This window comes from Aspergillus sclerotioniger (assembly GCF_003184525.1).
Source record: "Aspergillus sclerotioniger CBS 115572 chromosome Unknown BO94scaffold_50, whole genome shotgun sequence".
Classification (NCBI taxonomy): Eukaryota; Fungi; Ascomycota; class Eurotiomycetes; order Eurotiales; family Aspergillaceae; genus Aspergillus; species Aspergillus sclerotioniger.
The window spans coordinates 57730-84122 of NW_020291040.1; the positions used below are offsets into that span (position 1 = coordinate 57730).

Genomic DNA, 26393 nt, shown 5'->3' on the forward strand with positions numbered 1-26393 from the left:
CATACCATATGCCTGTCATAGACCATACTTATGTATATATAACCTCCCTTCCCAGGCACACCCTTGCAATCAACCCTCTTATTCTAGACCCCGAACCCTGACTTGACAACCTAGTAGACAATGGACTTCTCCCTTCAACACCACGAGTCCTTCATCGGCCGTCCGGCCACCGACCTCCCCACCCCCTCTCTAATCCTCAGCAAACCGACCCTCGAGAAAAACATCAACCAGCTCCTCCAAGATGTGAAAGATCTGCGCTTATCATTTCGTCCACACGTGAAAACCCTCAAAGTATACCCTTCCCTTCCCCCATTCCCTCCTTCCACCCAACATCAACCCCATACACTAACTAAACCAAACTCCAAAAGTCCCTCGAACTCACCCGCCTCATGCTCGCCAACGGCACCCACCGCCGCATCGTAGCCTCCACACTCAGCGAACTCCGAGGCGTCCTCCCCCTCGCAAAAGAGGGTATTCTCGATGAGGTACCCCTCCCCTCCTCACCAAACCAACCCCTACTAAAAAGATATCTGATATCAATCTAGGCCCTCTACGGCCTCCCAATCTACCCCTCCGCCCTCCCCCACCTCCAGCACATCCTCACCACAACACCCACCCTAAAACTCCTCCTCATGATCGACTCCCCCCAACACATCGACATTCTCGAATCCTACGCCGCTGCAAACCCCACGAGAAATATCGCCGCCTGGCCCGTCTTCATCAAAATCGACGTCGGCTCGCATCGCGCAGGCGTGGAACTTTCCTCGGATGAATTACCTGCTCTCGTCAGACGAGTTGAGGGATCGAAGGCGGTGGAATTGTATGGGTTTTATTGTCATGCGGGACATTCGTATGCGTGTCGGAGGGAGGAGGAGGTGAAGACGGTGCTCGGGGAGGAGGTTAGGGGGGTTTTGGAGGCTGTGAGGTTTATTCAGGGGAAGAGAAAAGTGGTGGTGAGTGTGGGGTCTACGCCCACGGCGCATGTGGTTCGGGAGGTTAGGGGGTTTTTGAATGGTGGGGTGGAGGTGGAGGTGGAGGTGGAGGTGGAGGTTCATGCTGGTTTGTTTTTCACCTTTCCTTTTCTTCACCTTTGTTCTGGAAAGGCTAATGAGTGTGTAATGTATACAGGAAACTACCCCTCGAATGATCTCCAGCAGGTATGTACAGGGATAGTCAAAGAGGAGGAGCAGGCGCTACGCATCCTGGCAGAAGTGTGCAGTGTGTATCCGGGACGGAACGAGGCGTTGATAAATGCTGGTACGGTGGCGCTGTCGAAAGAGACGAGCGAGGTCCCCGGATTTGGACGCGTGGTGGATCGTGCGGAGTGGTCTGTGGCGAGGATGTCGCAAGAGCATGGGATTCTTGGACTCAGTGGGAAGGATACGGAGGGACCCGAGAAGGTGGAGGAAGTGTTTCGGGTTGGTCAGAAGGTGATGCTGTATTGTCAGCATGCGTGTATTACGGCTGCGGCGCATTTTGTGTATTATGTTGTGGATGAGGAGGATGTGGTTAGGGAGACGTGGGTGCCATGGAAGGGGTGGTAGAGTTCATGAATACTATATAGAGATATGGATTGATACTGCTATAGACAGGGGTCATTATGGAATACTGGCGCTGGTACGAACGTTGCAAGGCACACTATATAGATCGCAAGGATATCAAGGGTATAGAAAATCACCGGCAAAAGCATTCAATCATCGCTTTTCGTGTCTTCGACTGTGGCAGCCGCCGGGTTCGGGGTCTTTGCTTCGCCCTTCTGGTGCTCGACTCCGTTTCCATCTTTCTCTTCCTCTCCTTCCTTCTCTTCCTGGCCTACCCCGTTGTGATCATTGCCTAGTCCGTCGGTATCCTTGCCATTCTGTTGTCCATTTCGCTGGACATTCTTGCCCTTGCTCTCACCCACTGGCTTCTCGGCATCACTCTTGGCGAGTTCTGTGCCTGACTCCTCTGCCGGAGCCTTGTCCTTGCCCTTCTTGGCCCTGGCCCGTCGGATCAGCCGATTGTGGTAGTCCCGGCCCTCTGCCTCAGGATCCTCCTCGACGATTCTTCGAGCGGCCTCGCGTCCAATAACCGGCAGCCGATCCACGCCCTCCGGTGCACCCTCGGGGACCAGTTTCGGGTCCAGCAGTCCCACCTGGACCAGCACGCTGGCCTGGTCCCAGTACATATGCTCCGAGTACAGTCTGCCGGCGCGCAGACTCATAATGCTAATCAGGACAACCTCTACTCGTCGATTCGTGGGAGGAACACCGGGAAGCATCCACGGGATCTCCTGGGTATGCTCGAACGATGCGTAAAGCTCATCGACAATGCGATCCGCTCCAGCAGTCCGAGAAATCAGGCGCAAGCGCATGGACGGAGGCAACTTGCGCAGGAAGTGTTGCTCGTAGAAACGACGCAGCGCATTGGTTCCGATGGCACCGCTCATCGTGGGCGTGCATGTGAGTGTAGGGTGAAGATGGGTTAGGTATGGTTCCATGGTGGAAGAAAGGTTCATGGAAAAGAAGCGTGCTGGAACAATTAGCAACCTTCTGACAGTCGAGGAATAAACTCACCCTCCATAAGGTCCTCCCATCGTGCCTCCAGATCCAGGTCCTTCCCAAACGCCTTCCGCAGCACCCCCAACGTGCGACTCCACGCCAGGTCCGACGCCAACCGATCATACTCTTCTAGATCATGTTCAGCAAATCCAGGCTGTACCGACTCGTACGTGAACGCCGGCCACCCGATTTGCAGCCTTTCCCCAGTTCCGATTCCCGGGTTGATCTGTCTCGTCGAGCGGTGTTTCTTTCCCTGCAGTCCGATCACTGTGGGAATGGTCACCACGTCCACCGTGTCTCCCGCCAGATGGGTCAATACTCGCACCGAGAACGGGAATCGCGATCGCGTGTCGGGGATAGTGGTGGGATAGTAAGCGATGAGGGCGCAGAGACGACTGCAGTTGGTAGATTTACGGTAATATTCCAGACAATAAGACGCGGCGTCACCAAAAGCTACCATTCTCATTAACCTCCACAATCATGACCAATCAACAGTGGCATCAACTCACCAACAACTGCATAATTATCCCCTACACCCAAACCATCTTTGACAGACTTCAATCGAGCTTCGTACTCCTTCCCCCCATTGTTAAACGGAGCATATACCACATCGAAGCCCTCGTCCGACCACGCGCGGAGAGTTTGTGTGTCGAAGTCCGGGGTCTCGGCGGAGATGCAGAGCCGCGACGTGCCCAGGTTGGCATTGTTGTAGATGAACCCGCCTGTGCCGGGGGCGCTTATGGATATGGAGGCCATGTCTGTGGAGGTAATTAAGGTTCTATTCAGAGGAATAGCGAGAATATGGTCTGGCTCAAGAGTGGAAAAAGCATGCGACGGGTGCGTCGAGTGTAGATAATTGCTAGTATGAGAGTGGAGCCGCGGCGGGCATGACGGGCGGCTACGTCATCATGACGCTGCGGACAGGGCAGGGCTGCACAAGGAACGGCACAGTGACAAGACATGCATCTGACGTGGGCTGATCCAGGTCAGGCGGATATCTCTGCCGCTAATGCAGATGGGATTGGAGGTGGTGGTGGTGGTGGTGCAGGTGGATGTGCTGGGTGCTGAGTGGTGCGGGGGACGAATGCATGGAGAGTGACCGGACCCTGGATGGTTACGTACCACTCGAGATGCCTCACTCATCTGCTTTGTGTATGTAGTAAGTAGTGAGAATGAAAAGAACATAGTGTATAGAAACAAAGAAGAGAAATTGTTGGGTTCAAGAAGCAAATAGATAACTGTGTATGTGCTGGCCATATTCTGGCAGTAATGTAGAATTCAAGATGGAACAGAAGATCACTCTGGGAAGTATCGAAGGACGGAACCGGGACCTGGAGTCCCGGATCCGATCTCAACTACAAGAGAGGCCGTGTTGTTCTTTCATCCGATCATTATCCTCATAGTCACGATTATCATTACTTGCTTCATCATGCTGCTGTGGCTTTCTACCTATCTTTATCAGACTATCAATATCAACAACACTGCTACCTACCCTCATTAACAATGTAAACAAACGCCTTTGGAAACATCATCCTCAGATGAAAAGAAAAAAAAACACCGTATGCACCTTGCAACATCATCGACAGACAAAACCTACATGTCAGTACTCATCGTCTTCATCCTCGCTTCCCTCCAAAATCAATCTCTGCCTTTCTTCATCTTCTTCCATCTCTTGCTCCTGCTCCCTCATCCGCTTTCCCGCAATGTACACAAAGGACACCAGCACCGTCCCCACTACGAAGCCGGCCCCAGCAAAGAAGATGTTGATGGGAAGGGGATTCCCTCCGAACGGACCATGAGTTAGTGCATCTAGGCCATACTGTGAAAAGTTCACCAGCCCCGAAAAGCAGATGATGGTTCCATAGACGCGTCCAAAGGTGGCAAACCCGAATACCTTGGTGGCATAGTCTCTAATCAAACAGACACAGTTAACGATTACTCAAATCAGTCACAGGGAAGACACTTACGACATGGCGGAATAGTAGAGTGGCCGCAGCAGAACAAACAATGCCACTGTTACATATCCCGTCCACAAGACTGGGATCGAATTTAGAATACCAATCACCGTTGTCAGGGCCACGATAATAGCCAGTATTGTGGGCACGCTGACGCGATCAAGCAGCAGCCCGATGAATGGCGTGGAAATGATCCCTCCCACAGGGAGAGCAATGTCAAAGAAGCTGTTGATCTGGACGGCCAATGCATCCGAGTCCAGCATATACCCGTACTGGGCGCGAATCGTGGCAATGAAGTAGTTCATACGCAGCATCTGCAAGACCGTCATCAGGGTGATCAAGATAAACCAGGGTGTGGCCATCTGCTTGTACGCAGGTTGGCCGTGCAGCGCGCCCCAGACGGCGCTCGCAACCTGACGATCCTCTTCGCGTTGCTCACGTTCTTGTCGCTCTCCCTTGTTTCCTAAGACTTTAGCGATTTTATACAGCTTCTTACGGCGTCGTTCAGCGCGCTGCCGTCTGATTCGTCGCAGCTCCGTGTCACTTTCGATCTCATCGTCCGAATCGTGCACATCACGGGTGGCATCCTCGGCCCTCTCAATTTTGACTTCAAGTTGATATGTGCCCTGGTAGTCATGAGACGGCATGAGCGTAAACAAAGCGATGAAAATGAAGCCAGGCACTAAGAGATACCCCAGAAAAAACTTTCCAGGATGGAACGAGCGATCAGTCGCCTCATAAAGAAGACGGTAAAACAAGTACACCGCTGCAGAAGCATCAAAGGCGCCAGTAACAAGAGCAACAATGGTGCCTGCGTACTTGGGAAAGGCATAAGCGATCTGGAAAGAGGGCACAAATATGCAAGTACCCCCCAGAGCGAGTAAGAAGTTCCCAGCCATATATCCATCGAATTGGGGCTGGGAAAAGGAATATGCCATCAACGAGCTACCAAGCGCAAGGAGCAGGCAACCCGCAAAGCCACATATACGCGACCCATAGCGATCTAGAAGAGTCCCGACCGGGAGGGCAGACACATTGGCGGTGATGGAGCCGATGGTAAAGAATAGGTTCAATCTGCCGAGGTTAAAGGCGGTTCGGCTGAATTAACCACAAGACACACACCTGAGATCCTGCTCAGCACAGACTTCTACACCATTGTGCAATTCCTCCTCCGTGCACAGCTCTCGATATACACCTTCTGCGACTAGGACTGGTTTCAGGGCCGCGAATCCAAACACGATCCCTGCTGCGAACCAGCATGCCAGAATGGTGACAACAACCTGAGCTGTGAGAAATTAGAAAAGCACGATACACTCCCATCAACTCAATTGACCCACCAATTCGCTTGGCAGTCGAGACCTTATAGGCAGGGGTTCCGGAACTGTCAATCGGGACAGGTTGAGGCTGGAGGACGTCGTAACTGATCTTGCGGCGGACGAGAGCGCATGGCTCGCCCATCACGGCGGTTGCGATTGTGCTGTCATCCTGGGGATCGGGTTCGCGATCCACTCCCTCAATCACAGAAACGTGCTGTACCAAAGACATGGTACGTTCCCGATGGAAGGCTTGTCAGGGGAAGACAGGGTCGTGGGATGGCTGGATCGGTGGGTGGTTGGAGGAATTAAGAGGTGGTTCCGGCGCGAGTCGAAACTTCTGGATGTTACAACCCCCTTCGCCACCTCCTTACCCAACGGGAAGCGAAAAACCAGGTTTTTGGACAAGGTAAAGCGGAATAGTGGGCCCTTTTCTTATCTTTGCTTTGACGCGGTGACAAATGTGCCAAGTGGATAAGCGTAGGTTGTCCGTGGACTCTGTGGGAATATTTGGGGTGACACCTTCCTCCGCAGCAGTGGTGGTCTGGATCCCCCCAGCGCACAACGCTCCCGTTCCTGACACCTCCATGCTCCAGTTCCCCACTTCGCATTCCAATAAATCGTTTTTTATCACAGCACGTTCATGTGCTTGGTCCTACTACATCAGTTCTCCCTTCTGAAGCAGATACCAGATATCCTTAAGCAATGACAAAGTCCTGACACCTACATGCAGAGCTTGGCAGTTGACGGTTCCATGGTTGCGCCTATCATAGCACTATGAAGAATGTCTAAACTTTGGCCAATCACATTCCTCATTAGCCGCTTAATCATTCCAATAGTACTAGTACTTATGATCCTAGACTACCCTCCTGTTTATTGGCGCATCGTGCGTTCAGCCTTGCGGCGTCGCGACGTGGCAGGCGCTTAGGCTGACTGGCTCAGTATCTATCGCGGGCCGGCTCTTCGAAGAAAAAAACATTCATCGCCCCGATCTTATTGTGTTCGTCAGTTTAATGATTAAATGCCAATATGGAACAATTGTGGCTATCAGCAACCCAGCCAGCAGTACATAATAATTTTCGATGGAATAAGAAGTTCTTGCTACGCCAACCAGAGCTTTACCCGGATGAAGACCAGCGGCTACGAATTGCACCCAATAAATCGGAAATCGATGCCTTCCTGGAATATGGAAAGTTGGACTTGGAACCTCCGGGGCGTTATCGTGTCCTCCGGGCATTTCTAGAAAATGCAAAAAAGTTGTTTCCAGTCTCGTCAGCTGTTGAAGACGTCGCGATTGTTGACGATCGTTGTGACCCACGCCTATTGTCGCAATGTCAGGGCATAGAAAGATTCACTACGGACGAGCATGGGAATCTGCTCAATATTTGAACAACCCCCCCCCCCCCCAGGGCTTCATGTCAATGTTCAAGCGCTCAAAGTTGGCGATCTCTATAACCATCTAAAGCAGGATGTGAGGCCCTGATCCACTTTTTGTCATTTGAATTGACCTTATCCCTCCTTTTAACCTTCCTTTATTCTCTCTTCATTCCCTCTACTGACAATCGGGGTTTGTAGAGAGTAGGGAAAGCAGAGAGAAGAATACTGTTTGTGGCTCCCGAGTTACCCCTAAAAACCCTATTAGTTCTTGAAGATGAATTAACTCTGTCGATACAGATTTGCTATCAATATAACTTCATCAACAGCCTTGTCCGTGATCAAAAATGCCACATACACGCACCTACCCGAAGTCCGGTCTTTTTTTGCTAGGTACATTGATTTTAATCCATATATCAACGTTCTACAGGTCTGATTTCCTTTTTGAGCCCAAGGGAGAAGTCACACTGACTTTATCAGTCCCGTGGTTTTGTACTTGAGTTTCAGCTTCCTTATTTTGTACTCCGTATAGATCCGATGGCCAGAGATGACCCGAGAGGGTTGCGCAAATGCCGCTGTATTTAACCCCCGAGTCTAAGGAGTGGTCCTCGAACATGTATCTTCGAAGCACAGATATCATTTGGAGTTTTTGGCAGCAATGAATTCTTTTGGAAAGCCTATTGTTTCTTGGATGCGTATGGCAGCTACCAGGAATCGATTGACCGTTACTTGCAGAATAACCTGGATGCACCATCAGGTGGTTCTGTGGCACGGGAAGCTCCCATTTGGGAGCCACGGTACTACTTTCTGACAGTATTCTCTGTCCGTCTAAGCCAAGTAACGATGGAGTGGACAGCTCTAGTGCAAGCGTTAGAGAAGGATTTGGATCCATATGTGAGCTCTATTGCGCCACAATTCTGAAAGCAGATTGAGGAACCTGCTAACCTGAGGTTTAGAGCGAAATCGATGGAGATTCCTTGCCCACGTTCATAGAGAAAGACCCTGGGCTTGAGCAAACCAAGCAACGTACATGGACATTGTGCATCCTACGATGCCTGCGTAATTCTTTGGCCAAGCTGATCGCAGCGTGGCATGCTTTTGATACGGAACAGAGCTCGTGTTTTGACCTAGATCTGCCTGGCGCCCTAGCAGACAAATTTCGGGAGAAGTTCTCCCTGATGCGGGGGAAAATAGCAGAGCTGCGGGCACTGCACATGACATTTGAGCAACGGATTGAGTCCGTTGAGAAGATGTCCGATGCCGTAGGTCTGTTGTCTCCAAGTAAAATGTCTAATCTGACTATATCAGTTGGTAAATGCATCGGCACTCTCAGAGAGCATGACCGCGACACGTCAAGGCAATAATATTGAAATACTAACTTATATTACGATTGTAAGTTGTGGGCTGATCGCGGTCTTGCAAAAGCAGGTTATGGGCACTGACCAGTCTAGATTTACCTTCCAGTGACACTCATCACGGTCAGTTGCGCTAGTTAGGTGACTCTACAGCACTAATTGAGAACAGGGCTGTTATGGTATGAACCAGGTTCCGAGCGATGTAGCATGGTAGACCTACTGGGTTTCGATAAGCTGCCTGACCGTTTTCACCATATTACTGGCATTCGTGTTGCCAACTGGGCTGACTTGGTGGAAAAGTCGCCCACTATCGCTGGGTGGCAGTCTGCCGTACCACTACCGAAGCTGGAGGGGCACTTCCAGGTTACTTGATAGCTACTGTGTAGCGAACAGAGTTATATACCTCTCAGATTACCCAGCACAGCCGACTAAGCAGATAAACAGCGTTGAGGCCGCACTCGATGAACGAACTATAAATAGATGCTATCATCAGCTTTGAAACTTTTCCTGGCCTTGAAGGAAGACCTAAAACCGCCAAGGCGCGGAAAGGTATTTAGATCATGGTGCTCGAGGGAGTCCTTTTTGAGAATAATGTGTGTTCGCTCTTCAGGAATGGTTGCCTTAGCAACATCTTTGGGACGCAGAGATATCTTGTCAAAGGAGAGTCCACCGAAACCTCGATGACCTCATCAAGATTCATCAAATTGAGACTATCTTCAACACCACTGGTGTGATTTCATCAGGGAATCAGGTTTGAAAGCTACTATGAGGGGATTTAGCCTTGAAAGGCCTGAAAGACGTTGTAGATCTTCAAGATAGCACGTCAATTGTCCGGTAGGGGATGATGATATCGTGCAGGAAGATGCAATATACACCGGGCCGTCAGGTGATCGACCTGCCTCGAGTCAAGCAGAGGTCCAACCGTCTCAACAGATTTGTGCTTGCCACCATGTCGATGCCAAAGCTTAGACACCCCGCATGGACCGCATTATTCCACGATTGACAAATTTCCGATTCCCTGAACGCACCAATCACCTGGGATGGTGCATACTCCTCAACCAATCGCGCCCTGATCCATCAATGCTGGGACACCTACACCGACAATTCCAGCCAGGCGGCGTTTTCCCTCGCGTTTCTCGCGTCATACGCTGGCCCAATCGAAGCAATGATGCCTGGGAACGGATATCAAAAGTACAGGATACTCGCGAAATACGGGGCGAGACAGGACGCGATGTCCACTTGGCCAGCGCAGGCAACAGCTGGACCAAACAGACCAGCGAATGGTCTATCTAGATACCAGCCACCCGAGGAACAGGAAAATAGCGCACATTAGCTCTGGGGTCCGGGGGATTTAGGGGGCTGAGAACAAAGAAAGTCGAGCAAATCGCCTCTGCCTCTGGGGAATGCCCGGCCCGACGAGGAGCCCGTTCCTGACTGGCCCAGAACGGCGTTGGGCTGGCCACTGAAAGCCCCGTGGAAACTCTCATTTAAACTCGTATCCAACCTCGTTCGCGTCCTTATCTCCGCTCCACGAGTGCGAAACAAGCTTCCGTGTTGTCGCCAATCCGGTCAGACCATCATGCGATCATCGCGGCCCTACTTCGGCCTCTATCCCACGTCGCTCATTGACCAGCAGTACGGGCTTGCCGGTCGCATAGACGCTCGCGCCGAAATTGCCAAGTGGCCTGGCGAAGTGCTGTCTGTTCTCCACGCGCCCAAATACGAGGATTAAATCTTTCTAGACAAGCAGATGGAGAACATCATTGTCCTGACAGTATGTAAGAAGACCCATCGCAGACCGATTGCGCGCCGATTGCGCCCCGACGGCGCGCCGAGGGGATGTCGAGGATCAGGCAGGAGAAAGAAGTAGCTGGAGTCATCCGACCGAGTGGGTTTTCCCCCGCATCCGATCACAGCTCGCCCCGCATCTGCCTTAAGGATCCCTGAACCTGGGGAAATTGTGGAGAACACGTATCATTGTCTTTCATCATGCCTCTTTTCTCTTTGTTTCCAGCCAAGATGGTTGGCCATCATCACCCCGTCCGTATTCCTGATGCTCGGTAAATCCCCCCAATTGCCGAACAGTCCATCAGCTGAGGTCCGCCACGCACCGCGGGGGAAAGGCCTCTGGGCTCGTCCAGCGATACGTATCGCCATGGCGGGTGCGACGCAGCATATAATGATCCGTGGTCGCCAGCTCAAGTCGCCCCTTTCCTGATTCCTCCCACTTGGCCAATTTAATTTTGTACGCGTCGGGTATAGTTCGTGATCTTCACCATGTCGACTGCAGACCTCGAAAAGCCTCCCAGCGTGGAGCGAATCGAAGACATTGGCAAACCCGCAACCAATGATGTGGACTATGATGAGGAATTCACGCCTGCCGAGCAGCGCAAGATCATCCATCGTGTTGACCGCCGCTTGGTGACCATGGCGGGTCTGGCATACTGCATTTCTCTCATGGACAGGACAAATCTTAGCATGGCTGCAGTTGCAGGGTAAACCCCCTTTTATCCCTGCTGTGCCGAGTTGGTCATTGACTCTGAGCAGTATGACCCACGATCTTCAGCTTGGAGTCGGGACTCGCTATGTGTGTTCTCCACCTTCTGCGTTAAGCGTTGCATATGCTGATAAGGATTAGTCCGTCGTGATCCTTGTTTTCTTCATACCCTACGTGCTCTTCCAACCCCCGATGACGGTCATTATTCGAAAGGTGGGCCCCACGTTGTTTCTGGGCTGCCTCGTCATATCGTGGGGAGCAATACTCGTTGTAAGTTCGCTCAACTTATTAAGCCTGCGCTGAATCCGAGGGCCTGACATCTACTTAGGGAATGGGGTTTGTCAAAAATTGGAAACAAATGGTCGCGATCCGCGTTCTCCTTGGCGCACTGGAAGCAGGTGAGTCTGACCTGATCTTGATACTTTGGACTACATCGATTGACTTTTGCAGGCTACTTTCCTGGTTGCGTGTACCTTCTGTCAAGTTGGTACGTCCGGTGTAAGCTACCCTGGCCCGTTTTCACTGGCCCTGACTGACGACATCCAGATGACATCCAAAAGCGATACTCGGTCTTCTACCTGATCGGCTGTGTAGCATCTGCGTTGGCTGGTATACTCGCCTTTGGGCTCATGCAGATGGGAGGCCTTCAGGGCCTGGCGGGTTGGAGATGGATCTTCATCATGGAGGGCGTGGTATGTATTCCCTTCCTTGAATGCGACATGATATTGATGATATTCTAGATCACCGGTGTCATCGGAGTTCTGACCTTTATCTTCATGGTTGACTTTCCGGAGAAAGCACACAAATCCTGGAAATTCCTGAGCGAGAGGGAAAGTGCGTTCATTGTTCGACGCATCAACCGAGATCGTGCTGATGGTAACGGGGAGCCATTCAATCTGAAGCGCTTTGTGACTCCAGCCCTTGACCTGAAGATCTGGGCATATGCATTGATTTGCTTGTCAGTTTCCTTCATGTCGTCTATACTCACATAGGCTAACCATCAGCAGATGCACCACAACCGTGGCATATGCGATCGCGTACTTTCTCCCCATCATCCTGCAGGATGGCATGGGCTTTAGCACTGGGGCTGCTCAATGTTTGGTGGCGCCCCCTTATGGGTTCGCGGGCATTTTTATGTATGCGACCGCGTGGGTGAGTGATCGGTATCGGATCCGTGGTCCGATTGTGGCCTTCAACTCGTTGGTTTGCATCGCCGGGCTGCCCCTGATGGGGTTTGCCAAGGGCAATGCTGTGCGATACGTGGGCGTGTTTCTGGTGGTGGCGGGGTCAAATGGAAATATCCCCGCGGTGATGGCGTATCAAGCTAACAACATCCGTGGCCAATGGACGCGTGCTTTCTGCAGCGCCACGCTGATTGGCATTGGCGCCATTGGTGGCATCGTGAGCAGTTTGGTGTTCCAGACCAAGGATGCGCCGGAATACCGACCGGGCATATGGACGACGATTGCGTGAGTCTCTTGATGACCAGTTCTATTTCATTCAGCTAATGTCATTCAGATGCAACCTCTTCACTTTACTCACCGTAGCGGTTCTGAGCGCGTGGTTCCGCTATGCGAACAAGCAAGCCGATCGTGGAGAGCGCGTGCTTGAGGGGTCCCCGGATTTCCGGTATACTATCTAGTTAAGGTCGTGAGATAGTCTATTTTTAGTGTCTGCGATTAGTGCAGGATCTAGCATGAAAGTATTGCTGCAGACTGCAGACTGCGGTACTGCTATGGCGATGACCAATAAAATCAAGCGCGGTTACTGAGTACTGCACCACCATGGCTGTATGTTATAGTGCCATATTTAAAGGCAAGGATGTACCTTGTCAGCTTCCTATAAGAGCTTGACTGGCTGTCTGGAATAGTGGAAATGCACACAAACAGATCAAACTCTTGGCTTCCCGGATAGGCAATCCATATCTTATCGAGACGCTAGGCTGGATTCAGGATCGGAGCCGGCCGGGCCACTCCCGGAACCGAACGGGGCGCCATCATTGGCCGCGCCGTATAAGACCTCAGGCGTCCTCCATCGCAGCGCCCACTTTCCTCAACGAGTGGACGGAGTACGGTCGATTACCGCTGCAGTCGTATGGCTGATTCACCCTGAGTAAAGAACCTGCATTGAGATCACGTACGTGCACCATCTACCCACATTCCACCAGATACTGACCGCAACACAGACATTGCATTTACTGCCCCTAGCTGGCAGTCCAACCTTCTCTCTACTCGTCTATATTTACTCCCATCGGACTCTGATTAAACACTCGCCCATCACCATGTCTCCCGCCTATACCCTCTTCGTGGGGACCTTCATCCAGCTCCCCCGCACCAAGACCGGCGCGGACCACCAGCTGGCCATCACCCGCGGCGCCCTCTGGGTCTCCAACACCGACGGCCAGATCAAAGGCTTCGACTGGTCCATTGCCAACGAGAAGGACCTCAAGGCCCTTCTCAAGACCAAGGGCTGGACCGCCATCAACGACACCACCACCACCACCAAAAGCAAATTCGGTGTGAAAGTAACCCTCGTCGTTGCCCGCGAGGACCAGAACGAGTTCTTCTTCCCCGGCTTCATCGGTACATCTCCCTCCCCCATCCTTACACACTCGTACTAAAACATCTCAGACACCCACATCCACGCCCCCCAATACCCCAACAGCGGCCTCTTCGGCTCCTCGGGCCTCCTCTCCTGGCTCCAAACCTACACCTTCCCCATCGAAAAGTCCTTCGGTAGCACTCAGTTCCCCTCGATCCCCCCACCCCAAGCCTACCGGGTGTACAACCAAGTCATCGCCCGCACTCTCGCCAACGGCACCACCTGCGCCTCATACTTCGCAACCATCCACGTCCCGCCACCAACCTCCTCTCCACCCTCTGCCACGCGCGCGGCCAACGCGCCCTCATCGGCCGTGTCTGCATGGACAACTCCTCCCAATGCCCCGACGACTACCGCGACGCCTCTCCGGAGGCCTCCATCTCCGCCACCGAATCCACAATCGCCCACATTCGCTCTATCGACCCCTCCGCCTCCCTCATCCACCCCATCATCACCCCGCGCTTCGCCCCTCCTGCACCGCCCTGCCCTATCCCGTCTCGCCCAACTCGCCACCTCCACTTCTCCCCCAATGCACATCCAAACCCACCTCTCCGAAAACCTGGATGAATGCGCCCTCGTCCATTCCCTCTTCCCAGAGTCAAAGGACTACACCTCCGTCTACGACCACTTCGGTCTCCTCACACCGAGAACTATCCTCGCGCACGGAATCCATCTCTCCGACTCGGAACGGAGCCTCATTGCGTCCCGAAACGCAAAGATATCTCATTGTCCGGCCTCAAACTCCGCTCTTGGATCGGGAATCTGTCAGGTCCGTAAAGCCCTCGACGCTGGGATCACTGTCGGTCTCGGAACGGATGTAAGTGGCGGATATAGTTCTAGTGTACTTGAGACAGTGAGACAAGCATGTCTCGTCTCTCGCCTCCTACCTCAGTTCTCTACTACATCCACCACCACCACAGACTCCCCCACCCCCACCGGTACCAGTAGCGTCCCGAGAGAAATCCTCTCCATCGAAGAAGCCCTCTACCTCGCAACCCGCGGCGGAGCCTCTGTCGTCGACATGGCGGACCAAATCGGCGGTTTCGACCGAAACATGTCCTGGGACGCACAGATGATCAAACTAGGGAAGTTTTCTCCCGCCGGACGATGGGGAGAGCGCGGGGGTGTCAATTCCGTGGTCGATGTGTTTGGGGATGAGAGTTGGACTGAAAAGGTGCATAAGTGGGTGTGGAATGGGGATGATCGGAATGTGAGGATGGTGTGGGTGCAGGGGAAGTTGGTGCATGAGGTTGTTGGGGAGGGAGAGGGAGGAAGTAAAGGGAAGGGGTGGAGGAGGTGGGTTTGGGGGTTGTGGGGATGGGGGTTGTTGCTTGGATGGTTGGGAGGAGGGTCAGAGGGAGGAATTAGGAATTAGGGATTAGGGGTTGGATTTGTGGAGCGGAGTACTCTACTCTCTGGAGGGAGGTTATTTAATTTGGACTGGTGATCGTGATCGTGATCGTGATACCTGTGGTTCATGCATAGATGGATAGATACTTTGTTGTTGTATGGAATAGGTGGTTAGGGATGTTTATTGATAGGCGTTGCCGGTAATATTAAAGATGATGCTATGGAACTAGCAAGCATAGGACAACCGTTTCTCCGATTGGTGTTATACTATCCTCACTGGAAAAGCTCCACACAGTCAAAGATCTGCATCCTCTCGTCAGCTAACATCATCCTATATCATAGTAGCGAATGCACTTACAAAGTTCGGACTCAAAAATTCATCTCCAGAACTACCAGAAATGACATCGATCGTGATCTATATATGATTAGCATGCTCCTGACACTGTGACCAAATAACGTACCGTATTCGTGCCCTCCACGATCGTTCCCAATGGAATGGACACATCATAAACCTCCCCGTATCCTCTGTATGCACCACGGGTAACCCCGCGAGAGTTCAGATTTGTAGGCGCAGATGGAGCAGATCCTTTGTAAGAATTGATCTGGTAGGATCTTATCAGTCTCGGGGAAGCAGAAAAGAACAGGTGGGACCGTACCGTGGCTTGAGGACGGCCTCCTGCAAAGGACAGCGTGGTTCCGATGCGGAGCGTCGCTGCTCCCGTCTGAGACGACGTTGCAGTGAACTTAATCGTCACGGGGCTGTAGGTGTCCTTGAAGATCGCCATGGGAAAGTCAGTCAGGGAGGAACTGCCCACGGTGTAGGTTAGTGGGCCCCAGGAGGACATTCGGGAGTCGGATGGGTGCATCCGGAGCTGGTTTCCGGCGTTGCGGAAACCAGTTGGCCTGCATCGCTAGTGTTAGAAATGTGTTTATGTGTAGATAGGGGACGGTGGACGTACTGTCCGTCCCAGTCGCCAATCTTGAAGATAGTGGTTCCTGTCGAGACTGATCCGGAAATGTCCTTGCTGGTGCTCGAGCCTGCGGTGACCGTGACGGAACTTTCGGCAACCGCGTACTCGCCTTGGTAGTAGACCATGGTGTATGTTCCGGGCTTCATGGCTGGAGAGGTGAAGCTACCACCGGACGAGGTGTATGTCCAGTACTGTGCGTCGTCATTGTACCTGCACGGGTTAGCAGGGTCGATTGGTTAGAGCAGAAGCGCACCAATGAACAACCCAGTCAAAGTTTGAATCAGCACCAGATGCTGTTCCCGACACTGTTCCCCTGCCTGTCTCAGCTACATAACCCTTGATGTCGAGATCTGCGAAGAAGGATGTATCAATGTCGGTGCTGGGGGTGCCGCTGCGGCTAAAGTACATCGAATAGGGCCCGTGAAGGCCCATGCGGTAGGACTCGGTTTGAACATGGCCCGAATTCTGTTTTGTTATTTATGCTAATTCGCATGCTTGAGGAAAGACACATACCATGTACCAGTAGAGGGCATTGTAACTGCCTCCGTTGTTGGAGTTGATATCCCTACCATCATAAGTATGGTCTCGTAGGTGCAGAGAGGCAATTACCTATGGAACGGGCCACCAGAAGAGCTTTCGTACTGATTCAGGATCATGCAAACGCGGTGCGCATCACCCGCAATGCCTTGCTAGGTTAGCATCATCCCACCGGTCATTGCCAAGGCTCTTACAGTGCCGTTGGTCGTCGATGAAACGCTGGCTGGAATAGAACTTGCTACGAGTTTCTCCATCCACCAGAAACTTGCCGTCGATTAGCGCTGTCTTCAAGCAATTTGATCAGTCTTACCACATCAGATCCTTCAATGGCCTCCCCATTAGCGGTGTTGGAGACATCTCCGAATGGCTCCTCATTGGGCAGCAAGTCTGAGTTGAGCCGAGCAATGAAACGCAGTTCGCCGATGGATGGTTCTGGCATTAGATGATCAGATATAGCTACTGATAACTCTGGAATGCACTCACCTGCTGTGATGTAGGTTGCCATGTGTATGATAGGGTCCCCATTGTGAACCACCATATATTGAGTCAACGTGTCAGTTTCACAGGTCACTTTGATATAGTCGCCTGTCCGCAGTAAGCTTGTCAGCTCTACTCTCCCAATTTGAACTTTCGTACCCACCATCCTGAGTGGCAGAAACTGTCGCAGTCCCCAGACCAGAGCCGATATGACTGCCCACACTGGAATACTGCAGCTCTGAGCCGTAATACACGATAGAAGTAATATCGCAGCTACCGCGGTTCACTGTGAACTGCAGCGAATTGGGGGAATTGGCATTTATGACATAGGAATCATCACTGGTCGTGATTCCAAAATCCGCATTCACGACCTGGGCGGACAGTGAGAGAAGCGATAAAAGCAAAGGTCTTGACAACATCCTGCAGTTATACAGTCGAATCGATGTAACTCAACTGCGCTATTTGCAAATGGCGGTACTTCCAATCCCTTAAATAATATTCTTAGCCGAAGCGCTGCCAAAATCCTAAAGACTAATGGAGCCAAACCCATCCAGCTAGTGTCCTTCATGCATAGCCCCTGGCCAAGCCTTGGGCAGTGAACGGCGCCCACCAATCTTGAGGACAGGATAAATGAAGGGACCCCATCACTTGATACTCTTCAAACTAACTGCCGACGTCATTGCAAGATCAGCGATGGGGTATTGAACTATCACTGTCATCGCGAATGCGAAGCTACCGGTGTTATGGGTTTGTTGTATTGGAGACACATCACCGTAGCCAAGAGAATCTTCTTGGCTCGGTCCTCCTGCAATCTGACAATGTGTCAGAGCTCCCATGACAGGGTACCTGATACCTGAACAGTTAGAATTATATTTTGTCACTGTATTGAATAATGTGCTCACTGAAAGAAGAACATTGATCTCTGGCATAACGCGCTGAGCAAAGATGCGACTTTCATTGTCATGATGGAGGCATCTTGACAGCCCTCGGGAAACGCTACAGCGAGGGTCCAAGCTGCTTTGCCGATCTTTGCCTATATAATCATTTGCGAGGGCTCCGCTGAAGAACTCCGTCCATGGCTTGGCCAGAATCATCAGTGGTGGACGGACTTGTTTCTTGGCTGAGGGACGGAGTCTGCTCCGCGTAGACACTAGATATGTAAACCCGATGTGAAAGTTCGGCAATGTTCAGCCTAAATGCCGGTCCACGAGTCAAATCAAGATTCACAATTCTATAGGCCCTACTTCAGGCCTCACCTATCTCTCTGTTGGTATTTTGACATCGGCACACTGGATGATTGATATGTGCGAACGGATAATATTTGGTCACTTGGCTACATACTTGATCAGCCGAGAAGGCAGGAGTTCAGGTTGCTCTTAAGGTGAGCTTCTGATGCCCTGGGGGGTCAAGTGATCCGTACCTCGTCCCGAGCAGCGCCGATCCTTTCTGAAGTGACAGTTTCAAATGACTCGTTGGTGGGCTAATCGTCATCCGTGGACATCTTAATTCTCCCAACTGCCAAGGCTGTGCAGGACTTCAGTCCAACTGTGTGTGATTGATGAATGTCTGGTACTTCGAGATAGCCAGGTCTGCTGCTAGTAATTGCTCGCCTCTTCTGCCAAAAGCCGAGCCATTGTGGCATTGCCTTTAGGTGACTTGTGAAGCAAGCTAGAACTTTGTTTCTAGCTTGTCAGCTGCAGACATAAAATCTGGCCTAATAGTTGCTTCAGGCGACATTGCAATATCGGCTGTGTTCGTTAGCTGTCACACTTTCTGATGGCATGGGCGAGGATGCACCGTGCAGCATCCCAGGGGTGACCCCGTTGTAACATCTGGGGTTCCACAATAATAATGACCCCCGAGGCTCCTGAGGCCGCGGCCCCAACCTCTTCAAAGTTGAAATTCTCCGCTGACGCAGAGATTGATGGAGGCCACTGCCCCACCTGTCAAAGCCGATGCAGGAACATGGGTCAGGCAGATGGATAGCGACACGATGCGGACGGAACGAGGCTCGCCGGGCGCAGGGAGGAATGCAACGCAATGCAAACCCCGGCCTGAGGCCAAATTCCCGCCCGAAGCCAAATGGCCATTCCAGTCATGTTTTCACATTCTGTCTTCCATCTTCACCGGGAAAGCTTCCCTCTCCGCCTCCCCCTAATTTCTGCTCCCATTGCCCGGCCAGTGCGTTCTTGCTTCCTTGGCAGGATTATTGTTCCATCTTTCAGTAGTGCTGACCTGTCTGAAGACCGCGAATTACAGAACAGCCAAACTTCCACAGCAGCGGGCATACCAATCACCCTTCCAGCGAAATTCGTGGGAGCCTAGATAATGGCTTCGGAGAATAACCCAAAGCCACTGGCCAGATCTCCTTCTCAACATCTCTTTCCAGCCTTTTCGTGCTGAGATTACCCCCTGTTTACTCGGATATCCATGATCCCTGTTCACGCTACGCCACACTCACTTGGCCGAACTAGTAAAGCTGGGATGGTCGGGGGTGTGGAAGAAATAGCCTCAGATGAAGGATCTCTGTGCACCATGCACGCTGCCCCTGGAATTTGTCTCACTCGGCTATTACACTTCATTACGGTGAATTTCGCTCCACCGCCCCCAGTCTGCAACACTCGTGGCGAAGGAGACGGCAAACGGAACAGAAGCCCAGCGCTTTCAATTGTCTGGGCAGTCGATCATTGATCTACTCCTTTTAAACGCTTCTTGCCAGCTCTCATGATGGCTACGGGGCAAAAAGATGGTGTTTGCATCAATGCCGTATGGGGGCTGGGCCCGGCCCCTGCGGCGCATTCCTTGCATGCTGTGCAGATGGAGATCGACAGGGCATCTTCAGCAAGCGGAACCCCGCAAGCTAAACGGCTATCGCCGTGCTGGATGGCCCTTGAAGAGTCCGTAGCTTTGGTTTCCCGTCCGCCCCGAAGCCACAGCCCGGAGGCACCAACCCAATGCGTCAATTGGATGTTGTCCAACCCAGCGGAGATTTCTGGCCGCACACGATGTGGCCATGTCTCGGCTGAGCTGACATGATTTTAATCCACCGTCCGTAGGCATCCATCGAAGCACCTCATGCTGTCCGACACATTCGTGACCGAAACCGTCTCACCCATAGTATCGTAAATATGCCCCGTATATAAATGCACAGAAGAATGCCTTCATGGCAAGATGGCTATTTCAGCACCCAGGGAATTTGGCATCCTCTTTCTTTCTGCTGACCTGCATCTACCTCATTCATGTTCTCTCGAAGTTACAGTATGCCTTCGTACTCGGCATCGATAGCAGCCATCGGCGCTTTCCTGCTTTCGCGGCCCGTTGTGGCTTCGGGGCTGGGAAAATCACCTTTCGGTTGGGGAGTTCAGTCGCTTGCTCACTTTGGTCTGAGCCCCGACCTTGTAATAGATAATCAGCAGAGCATTCATTCTTTAGTTTCGCACTCGGCCATGACGGCTGCATTAGAAACTGAATATGTCACCGTATGAAGATACCAGGTTTTATTTCGTGCGTTGATGCTAATTGTGCATTCCCAGATCCCTCTTGACCATGACAACTCATCTGCTGGCACGTATGAGAATCGTTTTTGGGTCAATGATGAGTTCTACAAGCCCGGGAATCCCATCATGGTATACGACGCAGGGGAGACGGACGGGGACGCAGTAGCTCAGGCGTACCTGACGTCCACGTTATCCTTCTTCAGAGGATTATTGGAAGAGCTTGATGCCATGGGAATTGCCTGGGAGCACAGGTTCGTTTGGTACAGTCAGCAGGCGGGCGTCACTAACAAGCGAACAGATACTATGGAGAGTCGACCCCGGCTCCCATCTCCTACGATTCACCACCGGAGACCTTTCAATACCTCAACACTAAGCAGGCTCTCGCAGATCTTCCATACTTTGCCAGCAACTTCAGCCGCGAGAAATACCCTGACATTGACTTGACTCCGCAGGGCACACCGTGGATCATGGTGGGCGGTTCGTACGCTGGGATTCGCGCTGCCTTGACTCGCAATGAATATCCGGAGACCATATATGCTGCCTTTTCCTCGTCGGCTCCGGTGGAAGCCCGGATCAATATGGCCATGTACTGGGACCAAGTCTATCGTGGAATGATCGCCAATGGATGGACCAACTGCACTCAAGATATCCGCGCTGCTTTGGACTATATCGATGATCAACTGTCGGACGAAGAGACCGCCTCCTCCATCAAACAACTGTTCTTCGGGTCCGGCGCCGAAATCAACTCGAACGGTGATTTCACTGCAGCTCTAACGGGTATATATGGCTTCTTTCAAAGTTACGGGATGTCAGGAGGTGCCGGAGGACTAGGCTCGTTCTGCACGTATCTCGAAGTTGACCCCGAGACGAATGGTACGACAGGGCCAGACGGGCTTGCTCCACTCTATGGCGGCCAATATGTTGCTGAACGCTGGGCACAATGGCCGGTCTTCACCGAGCTGGTGAATGAAAACATGGACACCAACTGCCGGTCCCTTAATGAGTCGGCACCACTGGATTGCGATTTTTCAAAGCCATACGGCGATCCCTCAGCCATCAGTTGGACCTGGCAGTACTGCACCGAATGGGGCTTCTACCAGGCCAATAATGACGGACCACACGCGCTGCTGTCGCGATACCAGACCTTGGAATACCAGCAGGAATTGTGTAACCGTCAGTTCCCTAGCGCGGTCGTGAAGGGATTACTGCCGCCTCAACCGCTGGTGGATGATGTCAACCAAAGGTTCGGGGGCTGGACGATCCGCCCCTCCAATGTTTACTTTAGCGGAGGGGAATTCGACCCTTGGAGGACGTTGTCCATTCTCTCGACGGAGGATATTGCCCCTCAGGGGGTGCAGTTTTCGACCACGATTCCCGGGTGCGGGGTTGAGACAAGCGAGAACACGGTCTTTGGGTACATTATGGAAAACTCGGAACACTGCTTTGACTTTCAGTCCACCCCGACTGCTGGTAAGCTATCACGAGGCCTCTTTACGTCAGCCATGCTGGAATGGCTGCCGTGCTTTGGACAGGAGTGAGTGCACAGGAACAGGGGCTACCTAGAGCCTAGAAGCAGAATCAGAATCAGAATCAGAATCAGAATCTATGGCCCATGGAACATGGATGAAGGGGGATGTTGTCAGAGTGGAGCCTGCAGCCTCGGAAGTTTGGGGATCGGCGTGATTTAGCGTCGAATCCTGGGGGCAGAACGCCTTACCGTTTCGGGAGATGCTTGCGATCTTTCCGGATCCCGAGTGTCCCTCTTTCCAATCACTTCCACCCCCGTCATTGTTCACGGTACTGAATCACCCCTTCCCGTGTTTCCTCGCGTTCGTTGTGGCTATGGGGCATCATGTCTATTTCCCATCTCCCTCTCACATGAAACCTTTCGACCGAGGACAACTACAGAAGTGCCATCTAGGCAGATGGATTCGAAGCCACCCGGCGGGGGTATATATTGTCCATAGTTTGAACCACGTCTTCCCTGCCGTTTGTCCAAATACTCATACTTACCTCATAATTCTATCTTAAGACCTGGTTTCTGGTGATTCTGCATCCTCTTTATTCAAATTCTCACACACCCATTTGCGTCATGCTAGTCCCTGCGATTGTCCTTCTTGGTGCAATATACCTAACCTTCAAGGTCCTGCGCTCACTTCAACAAGCTTACAGCGACCGCAAAAAGGCCAAGGCGCTGGGATGTCAGCCCTCCAAGGTGGTCCCTACAGGTTTCTTAGGTATCACGGGTTTTATCCGCATCGTCAAGGCCGCTCGGGAAAAGCGATGGGTTGAATACATCGCCGAGCACTACCAGTCGTATGGGTCTACCTTCCATCAGACAGCGTTGGGCGGACTCATCATCCACAACACGATCGAGCCCGAGAATATCAAGGCTGTGTTGGCAATCCAGTTCCAGGATTTCAGCCTAGGGACCCGGCATCGGGAGTTCTACCCTTTACTGGGAAATGGGATTTTTACACTAGACGGAGCTGGCTGGTCTCATGCACGCGGTTTACTGAGACCACAATTTACCCGTGATCAGGTCGGATTCAACCCAGTATCAGATCATACGAAGCAAGTACTGACGGGATACGGACTACCAGGTTGCTGATCTAGATCTCATGGACGGCCACATCTCGAAGATGATCAACCTGATACCGAAGGATGGCTCTAGCTTCGACATCCAGCGGCTCTTTTTTCTCTTGACGATTGACTCCGCAACACATTTTCTATTTGGCGAATCCGTTGGATCGATGCGTACTTCCACCGAGGCTAGTCTTCTGGAAAAGTCTGCCGTTGGGAGCGCTCAAGGGTTCGCCGAGGCATTCAATCTGGCCCAGGAATACCTAGCATCAAGGTCCAGAGCCATGGCTTTCTATTGGATGGTCAATCCCAAAGAGTTCCAGGAAGCTAGCCGGCTTGTACACGAGGTTGTCGACCATTATGTGCAGCTTGCCCTCGAGTCGAGGCGTCACCCCGAGAAGAAGGAAGCGGGCAGGTATATCTTCGCAGAGGCGTTGGCTGCGGACAACGACGATCCGAGAGTGCTCAGAGATAATATGCTTAATATCCTCCTGGCTGGCCGCGACACTACTGCCAGTCTGCTTAGCTCGGCCTTTTTCTACCTAGCACGCCACCCAAATGTCTGGACCCGACTTCGTCGGACAATTGTCCAGGAGTTTGGAGATGCCCAACGCCCCGAAGGAAAGATCACACATGCCAGGCTGAAGGATACCCCATATCTGCGGTATTTCTTGAACGAAGGTAAGTCATTCTTCCCCAAAGTCCAAATTTGTCCTCTAACATGACCAGTTCTTCGCCTCTTGCCTCCCGTGCCTCTCAACTTCCGCGTCGCAGTCAAGGATACTTCACTACCATTGGGCGGTGGCCCCGACCAAAAGTCCCCCGTCTACGTTCGCAAGGGAGAGCTTGTCGCATATAGCGTGTACGCCATGCATCGCCGGACCGACCTATACGGCCCAGATGCCCACATCTTTCGGCCAGAACGTTGGGAAGAAAACAGCAAGCGAGGTTGGGATTACCTGCCTTTCAACGGTGGACCACGCATCTGTCTTGGCCGTAAGTTGCCTTTGTCTTCAAGACAATGAAGTAATCACATTACTAACGTGCTCTCAGAGCAATATGCGCTCACTGAAGCTAGTTACACGCTGGTCAAACTGCTGCAACGGTTCGACAGAATCGAAAATGCCGATCCCGACTTGATGGAGCCTATCATTCAATCCAGTCTCACATTGTCGCATGACCGCGGTGTGAATATTCGACTGTATTCATCGGAGATGGAGTAATCCACTACAGCTGCGTCAGCCAGCCATACTAAAACTTACGAATCATGGGACTCTTTGAAACTGTTTTTTAATCACGCGCTATATTGTCGGTGACCGAAGGTTTCAACCTTGACAAGTCCCTGACAGTTAGCCCGTCTTGTGTTATTGATACTCTTTCCATCGCCTGGTGTGATTTGTATGAAGCTTAATCGAATGGCATTTTATTCCAATGATATAGCAACATAGATGGCCGCCGTAGCTAGACTGTCATGTCAATACCTAGTTCGGTTTTGGTGCATAAGGTGAATCCCATAATGAAATCAATCTTTCTAGCATCTTCTATCCGGTAGGTTTCCTATGGACAGCAGCACTCTTTCTCTAAGCCACATGTTCATGTGGCGGTGCGGATATGTGGCTGACGACCCAGTTGAGCTGAGTCAGCCCACGCCGGCCGGCACAATTCCCTCCTCCGCATTTCCATGTATCGCTAGCGATTGTTGACGTTGACGTCCTGTCTCAAGACCGGACACCACATGCCAAGTCGGCCTTGGATGTCTGAGATCACTTCATTTTACATCTAGAGGTATATGACCGATCGATACTTTCGCTGCATGCTTGGCCGTATATTAGATCCATCCTCGCAACGGTTAATCAATCAACGTGGATTGAAAACACGTGCTGCTCTACCATCCGAAGATCGAGTGTCGGTCGGCTTATAGAATAAGAGCTTGTTGAATTTTCAGCTCGATCTGGGCTCTACTTCATAATACTCACACAACGCTCTTACTATCATCCGCCCATCTATTGGTATTAAATATGGCATCTGCACCAAACCAAGGCCAAAGGCTTCCTAGAATGCCAGTGGTGGTGCCTAATATGACCGATTCATCAAATGACCCGAAGCTCACTGCAGGGGGAGCCAACAGCATGAATGGCAATGTCAACGGCAGTGTAAACGACACGAACCCTGATGTGTGGGATACCGAAATGCAACTCGTCTCCTCTCTCGCAAAGCTCCAGAAAATGGAGGCCATGGTATGTACCATTCTCTTTCTTCAACTTGTCACTTGCTCAAACATGACATAACACATCTTGACAGATCCACCGACTTCGGACTTTACTCCCTGAGCGTCTGCTGGAGCCTCTAGCCCCGCTTGTTAACCCAAAAGCTGCTGCGGGAAGACCGGCCCCCAAGTCGCCGCAAATGCTGTACGAACAGCTCGCCCAGGCTTCGCGGGCTGGTGTCTCCGAAGTTCAAGAATTTCAGTCAATGTGGCGCAGTCCTGAGATGAAGGCAGTCTGGGATCGGATTGACGCGCAGATCAAAGAAAACGGTGGCCGCATGCTGCAGCCAACGGGCAAATGGGAGCGAGACTATGATATGATTCTCGCGGAGCTCCGCAAAGAAGAGCAGATCCAGAATGAGCAGCAGCAGAGAGCCAATGAGGAGCTGGAGCGCTCGAAGATCCAGGCTACCGAGGGTGGCTGGAGAGCGATTGCCGAGGGCTTTACTCAGAAGAATGTGCCCGGTGTGCGCGTTGTGCCTAGCCACAACGAATCGTCCGTCACGGTCGTGCTTGTGAAAGCAGGAATGGCATTCAAGGTTGATGCTATTGCAGGACAGGATGGGAACGGTGTACCTGACTGGCGGGTCTCAGCTAGGACGCAGCATGGACAACCCCCGTCGAAACTCGAGACCGCGGTGGTGCATTGCTTGAATTCTCGTCCTCGGCAATGGGACCTGTATTATCTACTGGTAAGTCCGCCTACGCTCATCCAATACTAGTCACGATGAAAGACACATGCTGACTATTCATTAGGACATGATGTCATCCTACTCAAATATCAAGCAAGCACCTTGTCTGAAATGCAATAAAATGACCGACAATGCAGCAACCCTTCCCACAATCCGCAAACCATCCTCTGTTCCTCAGCAAGCCACTCCGATTTGGGAACCCTATCATCCAACCTGCATCGCATGACGGAGAGAGATAGTATGAAAGGGCACTGTTTATCGGCCCGACATTCACCCTCGCACTAAATCGTTCCTCGATCAACATCCGGACACTTTTTCCCATATACCTCAGCCCATCTGAGAATATCATACACCTCCCTATCCTTCTCACGATACCATCGCGAAA

General features: G+C 51.9%; 12 protein-coding genes across 12 annotated transcripts; 8 read left to right on the forward strand and 4 right to left on the reverse strand.

The window, feature by feature from the left end:
• Window positions 1-20: 20 nt before the first annotated feature.
• On the forward strand, window positions 21-1544 carry BO94DRAFT_528515 (D-serine ammonia-lyase DSD1; the record flags this gene model as incomplete). The annotated part of the gene is made up of 4 exons (XM_025610425.1): window positions 21-291; window positions 369-485; window positions 546-1031; window positions 1113-1544. The coding sequence occupies exons 1-4, from the start codon at window positions 121-123 to the stop codon at window positions 1542-1544; spliced, it is 1206 nt and encodes a 401-aa protein (XP_025461751.1). The 5' UTR covers window positions 21-120.
• On the reverse strand, window positions 1538-3336 carry BO94DRAFT_528520 (dienelactone hydrolase). Its single transcript, XM_025610426.1, has 3 exons — window positions 3050-3336; window positions 2556-2993; window positions 1538-2511 (listed from the first exon to the last, which is right to left on the reverse strand). The coding sequence occupies exons 1-3, from the start codon at window positions 3294-3296 to the stop codon at window positions 1691-1693; spliced, it is 1506 nt and encodes a 501-aa protein (XP_025461752.1). The 5' UTR covers window positions 3297-3336; the 3' UTR covers window positions 1538-1690.
• Window positions 3337-4140: 804 nt separating this feature from the next.
• On the reverse strand, window positions 4141-6040 carry BO94DRAFT_479280 (putative MFS transporter; the record flags this gene model as incomplete). The annotated part of the gene is made up of 4 exons (XM_025608741.1): window positions 4141-4450; window positions 4508-5569; window positions 5618-5780; window positions 5833-6040. 4 exons carry the CDS (start codon window positions 6038-6040, stop codon window positions 4141-4143), a joined length of 1743 nt encoding a protein of 580 aa, XP_025461753.1.
• On the reverse strand, window positions 6001-6795 carry BO94DRAFT_540569 (uncharacterized protein). The gene has a single exon (XM_025612942.1). The coding sequence runs from the start codon at window positions 6395-6397 to the stop codon at window positions 6179-6181; it is 219 nt and encodes a 72-aa protein (XP_025461754.1). The 5' UTR covers window positions 6398-6795; the 3' UTR covers window positions 6001-6178.
• Window positions 6682-7671, forward strand: BO94DRAFT_330267 (uncharacterized protein). Its single transcript, XM_025606970.1, has 4 exons — window positions 6682-6694; window positions 6751-7412; window positions 7483-7612; window positions 7663-7671. The coding sequence occupies exon 2, from the start codon at window positions 6838-6840 to the stop codon at window positions 7195-7197; it is 360 nt and encodes a 119-aa protein (XP_025461755.1). The 5' UTR covers window positions 6682-6694; window positions 6751-6837; the 3' UTR covers window positions 7198-7412; window positions 7483-7612; window positions 7663-7671.
• A 283-nt stretch (window positions 7672-7954) lies between these two features.
• BO94DRAFT_628999 (uncharacterized protein) lies at window positions 7955-10369 on the forward strand. Its single transcript, XM_025617529.1, has 5 exons — window positions 7955-8076; window positions 8139-8444; window positions 8491-8574; window positions 8634-8660; window positions 9913-10369. The coding sequence occupies exons 1-5, from the start codon at window positions 8026-8028 to the stop codon at window positions 10267-10269; spliced, it is 825 nt and encodes a 274-aa protein (XP_025461756.1). The 5' UTR covers window positions 7955-8025; the 3' UTR covers window positions 10270-10369.
• A 239-nt stretch (window positions 10370-10608) lies between these two features.
• BO94DRAFT_629000 (putative phthalate transporter) lies at window positions 10609-12687 on the forward strand. Its single transcript, XM_025617530.1, has 9 exons — window positions 10609-11032; window positions 11085-11124; window positions 11176-11304; window positions 11363-11432; window positions 11485-11532; window positions 11581-11726; window positions 11775-11992; window positions 12042-12503; window positions 12553-12687. The coding sequence occupies exons 1-9, from the start codon at window positions 10815-10817 to the stop codon at window positions 12674-12676; spliced, it is 1455 nt and encodes a 484-aa protein (XP_025461757.1). The 5' UTR covers window positions 10609-10814; the 3' UTR covers window positions 12677-12687.
• A 411-nt stretch (window positions 12688-13098) lies between these two features.
• BO94DRAFT_579629 (chlorohydrolase family protein) lies at window positions 13099-15010 on the forward strand (the record flags this gene model as incomplete). Its single annotated transcript, XM_025615281.1, has 3 exons — window positions 13099-13170; window positions 13220-13616; window positions 13665-15010. The coding sequence occupies exons 2-3, from the start codon at window positions 13316-13318 to the stop codon at window positions 15008-15010; spliced, it is 1647 nt and encodes a 548-aa protein (XP_025461758.1). The 5' UTR covers window positions 13099-13170; window positions 13220-13315.
• Window positions 15011-15258: 248 nt separating this feature from the next.
• rglA (putative rhamnogalacturonase B) lies at window positions 15259-17389 on the reverse strand (the record flags this gene model as incomplete). The annotated part of the gene is made up of 12 exons (XM_025616082.1): window positions 15259-15288; window positions 15344-15400; window positions 15447-15587; window positions 15642-15888; window positions 15945-16166; window positions 16210-16421; window positions 16470-16521; window positions 16566-16641; window positions 16688-16757; window positions 16804-16925; window positions 16977-17078; window positions 17134-17389. The coding sequence occupies 12 exons, from the start codon at window positions 17387-17389 to the stop codon at window positions 15259-15261; spliced, it is 1587 nt and encodes a 528-aa protein (XP_025461759.1).
• A 2841-nt stretch (window positions 17390-20230) lies between these two features.
• Window positions 20231-22005, forward strand: BO94DRAFT_591078 (putative serine peptidase, family S28; the record flags this gene model as incomplete). Its single annotated transcript, XM_025616083.1, has 3 exons — window positions 20231-20449; window positions 20504-20718; window positions 20766-22005. The coding sequence occupies 3 exons, from the start codon at window positions 20231-20233 to the stop codon at window positions 22003-22005; spliced, it is 1674 nt and encodes a 557-aa protein (XP_025461760.1).
• Window positions 22006-22559: 554 nt separating this feature from the next.
• Window positions 22560-24273, forward strand: BO94DRAFT_591079 (cytochrome P450; the record flags this gene model as incomplete). The annotated part of the gene is made up of 4 exons (XM_025616084.1): window positions 22560-23009; window positions 23071-23731; window positions 23780-24046; window positions 24104-24273. The coding sequence occupies 4 exons, from the start codon at window positions 22560-22562 to the stop codon at window positions 24271-24273; spliced, it is 1548 nt and encodes a 515-aa protein (XP_025461761.1).
• A 481-nt stretch (window positions 24274-24754) lies between these two features.
• On the forward strand, window positions 24755-26342 carry BO94DRAFT_330622 (RNA polymerase II mediator complex subunit MED27 domain-containing protein). Its single transcript, XM_025606972.1, has 3 exons — window positions 24755-25287; window positions 25352-26008; window positions 26073-26342. The coding sequence occupies exons 1-3, from the start codon at window positions 25069-25071 to the stop codon at window positions 26232-26234; spliced, it is 1038 nt and encodes a 345-aa protein (XP_025461762.1). The 5' UTR covers window positions 24755-25068; the 3' UTR covers window positions 26235-26342.
• The last annotated feature ends 51 nt before the right edge of the window (window positions 26343-26393 follow it).